The sequence below is a fragment of the Struthio camelus genome, chromosome 24 (assembly GCF_040807025.1).
Source record: "Struthio camelus isolate bStrCam1 chromosome 24, bStrCam1.hap1, whole genome shotgun sequence".
Classification (NCBI taxonomy): domain Eukaryota; kingdom Metazoa; phylum Chordata; class Aves; order Struthioniformes; family Struthionidae; genus Struthio; species Struthio camelus.
The window spans coordinates 4,470,571-4,481,668 of NC_090965.1; the positions used below are offsets into that span (position 1 = coordinate 4,470,571).

Here is an 11,098-nt window from a genome sequence, read left to right on the forward strand (position 1 = left end):
ATGTCTGAGGCAGGGTAGTAGCAGTACTCAGGCAACGTGCGCAGCTGAGCCAGATCTCCTCCTGGTGTAAAATGCAATTCAGCCAGTGAAGCCCATGGGGCTGCCGTGATTTACACTAGCAGCAGATCTGGCCCCGGTTTGGCAATCTTAAAACCAGTCCTAGTTAGGAAAGGAAACAAGAGTACAGCCCCCAGAGATGCTGTTTTTAGCCACGCGGGAGCATTGTTCCCACCGTCATCCGCGAGCGCCGAAGCTCGAAGTGGGAAAGGAAGTAGTGAGCCGCTAAGGAAGAGGGTTATGCGCCAAACAAGGCATCCTGAAATTTTCCTTGCTGCAGGTTTTTTTAACAAAACCTTTGTGTGGCTGCGTGAACAGGGGAAAGTCTGGGCGCTTCCTTGCTGCTTTGCTCTACCCTTTGCTTCCCTGCAGTGCTGCTAACCGGTTTCAGTTCCTTGTATCACGTGCCTTTCTCGAGGGAAGTTTCATCTCTGCTCTTTTCTCAGGGATATTGTTGGAGCTCCTCATGCTCTTCAGCCAGAGGGGCAGAGCCAAAAAGCCACGTTGCTGCCGAAGATGGAGCTTCCCGCTGGAAGGGGGCTCCCGGGACAGTGGAGTCGGCGGCGTGGGTGTTTCTGGCTTGGGATCCTTATGTTTTGCTAAGTGATTCATTCTCAAAGGTGGGATTATGTTGTCCAAAAGCCTGCGCTGCAAAAGTGATGCTAACCTAGTCATTTGTAACATGTAGATGTCCAGGACAAAGCCCTCCAGTTCTGGAGCGCTTTTTTTTTTTTTTTTAAATCTTCCTCAGGATATTTTTAAACATGAGGTTTTGGGGTTTTTTTTTTTCCTATAAGCTGTACTTAGCGCTGAAAAAACAGCATTGCTTCCTCGCTGGCAGCGTACCAGTAGATGGCGATTGCCTTTCCATCGCGTGATGCTGCAGCCTCTTAAAGCACATACAGTCTGTGTCCCCCCTCCCCTATCCAAAAAAAAAGTCTAAAAGGAAAAAAAAAAAAAAAGTCTTCCTGCTGCAGAAAGCTTAATTCAAAGCTAATGGTGAGCAAATTTCAGCAAGCAGCAGTTTTGTACGCAGTGCCGGTAAATCCTTGGTGCGTAAGTGGTCCAGTCTAAACAGTCACTGCACATGCTTGGGCTGTGGTTGGGTTGCTTAAATTGCACTGACACCCTGTAATCAGGGGAGAGGCAAGGCAGCTCTGAATTTTTGGGTTTTTGTTTGTTTGTTTGTTTCCCCCCACCCCCAAAAAGCCCAGAGTAGGGACTATCTAGTGTGGAGACACAGGTGGAATTTAGGCCAGGGCATTTAAATCCATCTTAATACAGCTTTTGAGTGATTCCTTCCTCTCCCTCTTCCCCACCCAGGTTTGTTAGGGCTGGATTTTTGTATGCGGGTTGCTGGAAGCTCTTTTGTAATCTTAGATTATGTGGGGTGGTTTTTTGTTTGTGTGTGTGTTTTTTATTTTGCTGTTTGAGGTACTGATTTGTGTTGCTTCTGGAAGTAAAATGTACCCTGTTTCCTTAGCTTGCTTGTGACTTGCTAAAATAACGTTTGTTCTGTCTTGTTCCATTTTGGGGTGGTTTTCCAGAATGGCAGAAGCATCTGGCAGTGTTGGCAGGCAAGCAGTTACGCGTGAGCCATCAGACTTTTCACCTCTGGGCTTTCAGGCAGGGTGGCTGCCTCCGGACTTAAGGGCTTTTAGTTAAGCAGATTTGTAGGTAAGTCACCTTTTCCTTGTATTTTGATCATACTTTGTTCTAGTATGCAAAATAAGCACTTTTCACCTTTCTGGCTGGCATTATGCATTGGGTTCCATGGCATAAAAATACTTGAGTGTTATAAAATCCTAGGAACTGTACTTCTAAATTCAAGGCTTTAGGTAAGTCATGGAGAGGTCAGCAGCAGTCAGAGGCACTAAACCTCAAGATCTGACATAGCGGTTAAATTCCATTCCGTATTCTGCAAAGATCAGATGCTTTTGCAGACTTGGGGAGTTAAATCAGTAGCTTCTAGTCGTATTCTGTTTTCACACTTAATGCAGCTGTATTTGAGGAGAAAATTGCAGAATGTATTTTGCGTCACAGACCTAGATAGTGAACCTTGAATTGTTTCCTCTCTCTTTTCTGAGAGCAAATCAGTATATTATCAGTGAGGCAGGCCAGAAAAATAAGTTTGCTTCTTGGCTTTATTTGGTCGTTATTGACCCCACCTGTGTTAAGATGACTGATTTCTGTCTAAGGTTTTTAGCAGGAAACCTGCTTACTTTACAAAATCTAGAAATGTTCAGACAGTGGAAGGGTTAACATCTTCAGCAAACAGAAGTCTTTCCTAGTTAGTGAAAATGTGCTGGAGACGAATGAAAGTGTAATAGCTATGTTAGCATGTGTAATGCATGGATAAAGGATAGCTAAATTATTTAGCTCTTTTTGTGCTGTATACTATTCCGTAGGAGAATTTACGGAGACAGTTGTAGAGGTATTGCTTTCTAGTGGACATGCATCTCGCATCAGCAGAAGAGATCTTAGCTGATATATATCTCTGTGACAGTATAAAGCACACCGTCAATTAAATGCTTCTGTTGCTCTAAATAGCATCCATATACAGAGTTTTACCGTCTTAGAAATATTGATTAGGGATATCAAATTTTAACATGCCTACAGTATAGCAGAATTGCTAAAACTTTACAGCACAGAGCTGTTTTGCAGAGTACTTGGCAACTTTGAACAGAGTGCCTGTCCAGGCAGGGGACAGCCAATCTGCGGAGAGGCAGGAAGCAATAAATGGAGAATGGGTTGCCAGTTTTGTTCAGGATATGTTCACTAGGTGGGTGACAGGCCATCATTCACACTGGTATTTGACCTTGCAGCTTTTTCTGTTTGCTTTCAATGTGCGAACCTAGGAAAAGCTGAAGATGCTGATGCCGTTTCCAGATATGAGGTATGGCTGAAGGGTCAGTGAAAGGATAAGCTTTGTCCTGGGCAAGGGTGCGAGGATGCAAGTCCCTCACTCGTAAGCAGAGACTGGAGACTTGCTTATAAACACTTGAAATGTGCCAGATACTTAAAACTGAGTTGGTTTTCTGGCAGAGAAGAAGAAAAGGCTTTTCATACTCCTTATCTTTGTGCCCAGGAGCTCTCATGGCTGAGTGGAATAATCTTCTTCAAAACAAGAGATTACTGGGACTTCTCCTCATTACGTTTCAGTGCCCTGGCTTGGTGGGGAGTACTGCTGGGACTGTCCTTGCTTTACCTTCCTCTCCTCTTCTTCCCTCCCCTAGTTTGCCTGCCCTCCAGTCTCTCTGCATCAGGTTTGGTATTGATGCCCTGTTGTTGGTAAAATCCATGGTAGTGTGGTCACTGCTCTTCTGCCATGGTCAAGATTCAAGTGTGGGGTTTCTGCCTCCTCTTTAGTTCATATCCATGCAATTGTCAAACTGCTAGTTGAGCTTTCCAAGTTCATAAGTGAAAGTATTCCCTGTGTATAGAGATAACTTTCTCAAATATGTTTTTTCTGCTTAGACTGAAAAGCCTTCCTTGGATGCGTGTGGGTAGGAGAGTGAACGACAAGCACGCTTTCTCACTGGCTGGAGAGATGACGTTTGTGGTGGGTACGTATTCTATGTAATGCAAGAGTTACCTGTTAGAGGAGGTCCCCCGATGGCCGCTATCCCAGCAAAGAAGGCAGAAAATCCTAAGTAACTGTGGAGTTTTTGTACACCAACTAGATCTACCTGTTTGTAAAACCAAATTGATAATTGTTGGTATCATGTATGTGAATGCTCAAGCACAGAAGATTTTTTTGGGGGAGTTTCCTCTTCAGCAGCCAGACAGTGTTTTAAAGGACTTTGCCCCTATGGATCTGGCTCAGCCTTGCATCTGTTTGCCTCCTGAAGCTCAGTACTGAAATTACTAGGATTTCTATCTTTCAGCTGTCTGGGCATCCTGAAACTAGAAAGGCTTCTAAGTCTTTGAGGAAGGTATTTTAAACTCTGAATGCTGAATTGTAACGAAGACGACTTCCTATCCGAATCCTGCCAGTGCGTTCTGCCTGCCCTGGTTTGTAGGCGTTACAGGTGATCTGGCCCTGATAGTCATGACCCTCTCTCTGCACGCTACTGCTTGAGATACTAAATGAACGGAGTTAGTGGATCCGTTCTGGGTCCATTCTGGTTCCTATGCGACCGAGCGTGATCTGTGAGCTGGAGCAATCTCCTTTAGAAAGGTGGATTTGGAAGGCGCTTAGCTGAGTCAGGTCACTAGAAGTCTGCAGTAAACCCCCAGTAGGTCTGTTATCTGGCCTGGGAATACCAGTAGGTGGGTTGAGGGGGAGCTTTGGGCTCTGCTGTGGCTTGAACTGGGAAGCCTGGAGGGCAGAGTCCCCTCGGGCAAGTCTGCAACAGCCCTGGGTACTGCAGCTTTAGTAAAGGGGTTTGGGGTATTGTGGAGCGTTGCTGGATGCGCAGGGTGTTACTTTTTAATGAAGTTTCCTACTCACCAGCACAGGGAGCACCAGAGCGAGGAAGCCACCGCAGAAAATGGCAAAAGCTACCGCGTAGGCCATGAGTAACGGGAACGTCGTGGCCAGGGGACAGAGCAGGTTCGTGATGCCGCACAGCACGAGGTAAGTCATGTGGTAGTGGTACTTCTTGGTCCAGTTCTGATCGGCAATCCAGCCGGAGAGCAGCTGGCTGATCATCTCCGTGATGCCTGGTGGGAAAGAAGACTTCACTGGAGCATCAAAAGAAGATGTTTCTTTTTTTTTTTCTTTTTTTTTTTTTTTGGCCACTCTGTGATTCACTACGTTGCTCTGAAATGTATCCTGATTCTGCCTGGCGTATGCATTAAGGATGTGACCGCAAAGGACTGAAAAGCTGAGAAGTTACAGGAAGGCAATTTTAGGCTGTTGTAAAATTCATGCTTTTTCTTCCTTACCATGGTGCCTGCTATTGCCAAATGCCTGTGGGTACGCGAAAGTGCTCTGTAAAAATTCAGCTAAGGGCTATGCAGTCAGCCTAAACTTCTCAAAGGCCCTTCAGTAAAAATAGGAAAGAGTAATTTGTCACTCTTTTTTTCAAGATAAACAAAAAGCAGACTATTGGGAAGAAATATGCATACAGCTATTTTAGTTTTTATGAAGAAGCCAAAAAGGACAGAAACCCAACTTTTTTTTTTAAAGAGTGGGCAAACTTTTTTTTGAACACTTTTGGATACGTGTTTATAGACTAAATATCAGAAGAGTGTTAACTGTCAGTTAATATCTTGCTGACCGCTGTCCCTCCTACTCGTAATTCAAAACGTCACCTGCAGATTAATTGTTGTGCTTTCGATGTAGGTTCCTTGACAGCATACCTCATTTCTAAATACTACACAGCAGCGTGGCAGTACCATTTATTTTTGTACAATAAAATATTTTATAATGACTGAGGCTGTGGCCGCTTTCTTAACATTATGCGACTTTAGTGCAATACCTTCGTTTAATCAGGCATGCCTTTCCCCCCCGCCACTTTGAGGAGAATATGCTAAACTCAAACGGCGAGCTCCAAGTGATGTTTCTCGGCGCCGCGTTTCTCTCTCTGCTTACGTTCCTCGGTCAAACCATAGTCTTTGGCTGCTGAGCCACTCGGGGATTTTGCCGTTTGTGGGCTTAAGCCAAGCAGGGACAGCTGTGGGAAGGCCTAGGAGGACAGATAGCACCTATGTAATTTGAAGTTTGTGTGTTCCCTGCCGAAAGGGTGGGTTATCAGCTAGTTGAGGTTGAGAGAACCACCCACCATGTGAGAGAGACTTTGTGCATGTACAGAAGGCAACGTTATATATACAGAAGGGGGGTAAGGGCTGTGTGAGCTGACTCTTCTTTGAAGATTTATTCTAGGACTTATTTAGGACTATTTCTTGGCAAAGACTGCATGATACCTCTTTCCTCTCGTGGTACCGTTGCAATTATAAATCTGTTTAAAAGCTTCTTCTGCCTACCAGCCACTGAAACGAGGTAAGAGGCATCCATGCTGCTTATGCCCAGCGTCCTGGCTCTCGCAACCAGGTGGAAGGTAGGAACAAAGTAGGCCAGCTGGCTGAACAAGAAAGACCACGTGAAAATGCAGAAGACGGGATCCTTCAGCGGGGAGAAGTCGAGGCAAGGCTGCGCACTTTCTTTTTCGGTCCGCGGCTGATGTTTGTAGCTCCCTTGGGCATCGGCGGCTGTTTCTGGTGAGCGGCTGTCTGCGAGAGGTTTCTCGAGCCCTGCGGCGGCCGCCGTGTTCGCTGGGACCGAGGAGCCTGTGCTCCGGGGCGTCGGGAGTCGCTCGATGGTGGGGACGTCCTGTGTATTTTGAAGCTGCGTTGCCCTGCTAGTGGTTTCATCCAAGTGTCCGACGCAAGTTTCCGAATCCTTCCTTGGCTCTTCGCTTTTAGCAGGCGAGGGCTGAGGAAGCTGGGAGCCTGCAGGCCGCAGTAACATACTGGAGGGTATGAGGTTTAGCATGATGCCTCCGAATATCAGGAGCGTACCTGAGCAAAGACAGAAAATCAATTTTGGAGCGTGCTAAGGGAGGAGCGGTAGGAAACGACCTCCCTAGAACAGGATATAGTTTGCACTGAACGCAGAGAAAACGCGAGCAAGGAGGTAGAGGTGGTCCTACAGGAGCCTTTATTTCTGCTGTTTTAGCTAGGAGTCCCTTCGTGATACATAGGCACGCAAATAGAGCTATTTCTGGGACATGAGTTCCTGTTCTGTTTTCACTCATTAGTAATCCGTTATGCATGACGAGCTTTTGCGAGGCCTGAAACAAAGCGTAGTAAATGGGAGAAAGTCACGATTTTTAGTTTCGGTTTTGGTTTCTGAGGTCTCTGTTTTGACGCCGATTTAACCTTAATGACTGGTTAAGTGTTTAATCATTAACCAAGGTTATGTCCCCAAACTATCCCAAAGAGGCAGAGTTGTTCCTTGATGCGGCTACTCGTTAATTTTAAAAAAGAGCTGCTTATTCTGTCTGTGCAATAGCTAGCCTGTTTGTGCTCTTGTAAAATCTTTTCTTGAACGCCCTCTTAATGCTGGTGAAGTTTGGGGGAAGAAGGGAGGTCCACTCACCTTGCCAACCGTAAAAATCAATGAGCAGTTGAGTGAACGGCGCTAGGAGAAACGTCAGCCCCATTCCCGAGCGGGCGATCGCGCTGGAGAAAGCCAGTCGCTTCCTACAACGTTTGGCCATCATCACGGCAGCCGCCTGGTAAAGGCAGGCGAACCCCATACCTGCAACAAGGGTGGAAAGAAGACATCAGTGCCTGAGAAGGGACCGCTGTGGAGCAGTGGAGGTGGTCTTTAGTGCATGACCTGAGCGTTATTTTTGCCACGTGTGGGTGATTTGCACAAGGATTTGCCTGTCCTTTTTTACCTCTCCTATAGTGAGGTTTATGGTTTCAAAGTCATGCCATGAAGAACTCATTCTCCTTGGACAAGGTGCATGGGCTGTGAAAGCAGGGGGACTTCTGCAATTGCTACCAGCGCAGATTTCATATGTGATTTTTAGTATCTGGCTTCTTTGTGCTATGTACCTTTGGTAAGGGGTTTGAAAGGCCAGGATTCACTGCAATGTTGGGTCCAAAAAAGAAAAAAAAAACAAAAAAGCCAAAAAAAAAAAAAACCCAAAGCAATGTTTGCTTAATCTGGCATGTTCAAACTGGCATTTTGTGTTCCTGAGTGTAGATCCCCGGGGTGATTTAGAGGAAGAAAACCCCCAAAGAATTGGGGGTTACATGCAACATCTAGCAGAATGGGGCTTGTGATTCTCCAGTAGCAAAGCACATGGATTTGCATTCAACGAGCTGCTTCTGCTCATGGTCCTCGGGCAAATTTGCCCTGTTGTGAGCAGCAGCCAACTCACCCGAGAGGAGTCCCAGGGAGACGCAGAGGAAGGGGACACTGGTGGCCTGTGTGCTGATCAGACAGCCGCCGGCGACCAAGCTGGCCCCCACAACGGAGGTGAGCCGTTCGCCCAGCTTCCCGCAGACGATGACAACCACAGGGGCTGCAGGAGAAAGGAGAGAGTGCCCTTGCAACAGAAGTAGATTTGCTTCAGTAACACTTAAGATAAATGATGCTTTGCTGATTTGGACCTGACAGTTACCAAGGTTATTGCCCCGGAGGAAGTAAATTTGCCAGGCTGGGAATGTTTTGCTGGAATGGGTCTGTTCTGCTCTCCTACGTGAGAGCTGCAAAGAGACCTTACCCCATTACCTGTGAATTAGGGCGATGGGGCTGGGGAAGGAAACAAAGCCCAGACTTTCAGATTTTCTTAACCTGCTTCCTAATGCACATCGTTCAGCCGTGGTGACTTATTCAGCAGCTGGTTTGCTCTGTGGCGTTAATAGTGGTGCTAGAGGAAAGGTGGTTCTCCGAACGGATCTGGTCTTGTGCAATAGACCCGCTACAGAGAGATGCTGAGACCTGTGCATCTCGGTGCTCCTAACGTGCTAGTGCTATGGACACACTTCAGTGTTGGTGTGTCTTCTGGTTGCAGCAGCTATAGTGGTAAGCGGATCTGCAACCCGTCCTCAGCGCCCATTATATCGACATCTGGCTGTGAGCAAAGAGGCTTCGGATAGAAACAACGTGCTGCATCCCGAATTCCTGCTCACCTCCCAGGAAGCGCAGAGAGGACATGATGGAGCCGATCCAGCTGATCTGCTCGGAGGAGCCTCCCACTTTCTCTTGGAAGACCACAAAGAAAATCCCGAAGGTTTTGAGCATTCCCATCAGGAGCACGTTCACCTAAATTCAAATCGGATTTGAGGTAAGACGTCACAGTGATTGATTGGGAGACTGCTTTTGCTTGTCTCGTGTGTGCTTTAGATGTGTGTGATTCTCTGTGCCAGGGAAGAAACAAACTGGGACAAGTGAACTTGCATAGCATGTGTTGGGAGAAGGTCAGTAGAGTGGGCTTGTGATGACCTAGTTGCTCTCTAAGCTTGGAGTTTAATCTTAACAGAGCCTCCAAAATCCGTCTGTACAAACCTGACACAAGCTAGGTCTGCTCTTCCAGTGAAAATGAACTGAATAACATTAGCTCTGTATGTTTTTTTTTTTTTAAACAGTAAAACCCAAATCTCAGCTGCTCTCTGAACTTTGAAATGCTGCAAGTGGTTGGCTAAGTTGTTGAGTGGAGCACGTATGGCTATCAGAAAGCCAGGTTTCCCAGGCTAGCCCTGCCACAAGGGCAAAGGACAGTTTGTGTCCTCAAATTTATTTTTAACTCCCTTCCTCCTCCCCTATAGCTAGCTGGTTAATAATTGGCAGCAAGTTACTCTGTATGGATGGAAAGTTGAGACTGCTTGACCGTTCCCAGGTTTTTTCATTGGGTCTTGACACTGTATCTGTATAATTGATGGGAAGATCACCCACGCTTCACTTTGCATGTGGTATTAAACTGCAAAGCATGGAGGCGTTAGAGAATTAGTGCCTCTAAATGGTTTTGAGACCCCTCGTCCTACTCGAGTAGCGTAGTTGAGCATATATGTGCTTCTTGCACGTTAGCACCCTAAGGAGAAGACGATCAGATCAGATCTTCAGCTGCTCGAGAAGAGAATCTCGCCCTCACCAGAGGTGAAGTAGGCCCCTCTTGAGTTGGAAACCTCAGTGGTGTTGTGTAGTAGTAGGAAAAAAAAAAGGTCATATAGCTGCAAGCTATCTTTTGTCCCTGGACTGCAGGTGGTTCTGTGCCCTCGCTCACAGCATCAGAGACAAGGTGTTTTCAAATGGCTTTGCAAGGGAAGACGCCCCTGCGTTTTCACTGAAGGTGGCAATCAGTTTTTGCTCCGCCTGCAGTGAAACAGGGACAACGTAACATTTCACTGCCTGGACTCGGTATAGCAAAGCACTCGCCTCCTCCTAGCAATAGCTTATTTTGCCATCAGCTCGATGGGATCAGCAGGTCCCGTCATCCGCGCTGCATGCGCGGGAGGAGGACTTTGCAGGGCTTTCTATAGGCCCCAACTTCAGAAGCTTTGTAGATAAACTTGCTCTCTGCTCACCAGAAAGAAGTGAAACACCACTCCCCATGCACATCCTCCATCAGGAGCTGCTTCTGCTTGGTTTTTTTCTTTCTTCTTCTTTGCTCTTGGCTGGTTCATTGTCTCTGCCTCTTTCCTTTCCCCTGTAAATGAGAATTTCAGGAAGCGTTAGCACCTTGCCTCATTGATCAGGTGGCTTCAATTAACCTGCAAAACTGTTCTCAAAGCAAGCCCATGCTTTCATGTATCCTTTTGGTCCTCAGCTTTTTCTGTTAATGAGGCAGGAAACAATAATAATTTGCGTTCAGTCATCAGATCTTGAGAAATTTTTCGAGGATGGGTGAGGCTTCTGCTAACCTTTTCCCAAAGAGGTGCTAAGTTGCATGTTCTCATTGGCTGCAAACAATTTAATTTCCTTTCTCTTTCCCTCCAAGTTATTCTGGCTGCTTAAGAAGCCTTATGGGCTCCTAGGTGACAGGCATCTTGCTGCATCTCTAGAGCATAGGCTGGTTTGTGCAAGGAAGGGGGGTTGTTTCGCCGTCTATTTGTGTCTATCTCTGAACTCTTAGACTTGTTTCCCACCTTTATCTGCTTATCTCCTTTCTGTCCCCTCTCCTGTCCTGAATGTCTGTCGGTGATAGGAATCCTCCTTCCCGAGCAGCTGAACCCTAGAGCAGCCAGGTTGGTGAACCTGAAACTTTTCCTTACCGGCTTGCTGATGCATGGTGTAAAATCTTCCAAAAAGCAGTAGCCTGGGAAGAGGAATAGTCTCTCTTCATTTGCTTCAGAAATCGGATTTCTGCCTCAGCGCCCCTAAGTCTGTTCCTGCATTCGTGTCCAGCTGCGGCGGGGAAGGAACAGAGGGCACGTTCTTCCCGAAGAGCCGCAAAGCGGGGCTATCCTGGAGCAAAAACTCGAGCCTGCGAAGTGCCGGGACTTTGTGGACGAGATCTTCCTCCTCCCTGGAGGCAGTGCTCCGGCTTGCGTGCCTCAAGGCAAGGGAGTCCCTCCCCTTCCCCAGGCCGGGAGGCAGGAAAGCAAGGCTTTGGCTGAGCCTGCATCCTGCCTGGACAAAATG

The 11,098-nt window shown here is 46.9% G+C and overlaps 1 protein-coding gene across 3 annotated transcripts in view; it reads right to left on the bottom strand.

Moving 5' to 3' along the window:
• SLC16A4 (solute carrier family 16 member 4) overlaps window positions 1–11,098 on the bottom strand; it is a 22,719-nt gene extending 11,621 nt beyond the window's left edge. Inside the window, exons 1-8 of one of the 3 annotated variants that reach the window (XM_068918477.1) lie at window positions 10,729–11,098; window positions 10,042–10,163; window positions 8,650–8,782; window positions 7,896–8,039; window positions 7,103–7,264; window positions 5,989–6,522; window positions 4,511–4,722; window positions 3,653–3,746 (exon numbers count right to left, since the gene is read on the bottom strand). In XM_068918477.1, the coding sequence (XP_068774578.1) occupies window positions 3,653–3,746; window positions 4,511–4,722; window positions 5,989–6,522; window positions 7,103–7,264; window positions 7,896–8,039; window positions 8,650–8,782; window positions 10,042–10,163; window positions 10,729–10,744 (1,417 nt within the window). In that variant the 5' untranslated portion in view covers window positions 10,745–11,098. Of the gene's footprint in view, window positions 1–3,652; window positions 3,747–4,510; window positions 4,723–5,928; window positions 6,523–7,102; window positions 7,265–7,895; window positions 8,040–8,649; window positions 8,783–10,041; window positions 10,164–10,728 lie in introns of all 3 variants that reach the window. The other 2 variants (XM_068918478.1, XM_068918476.1) reach the window with 2 other exon arrangements.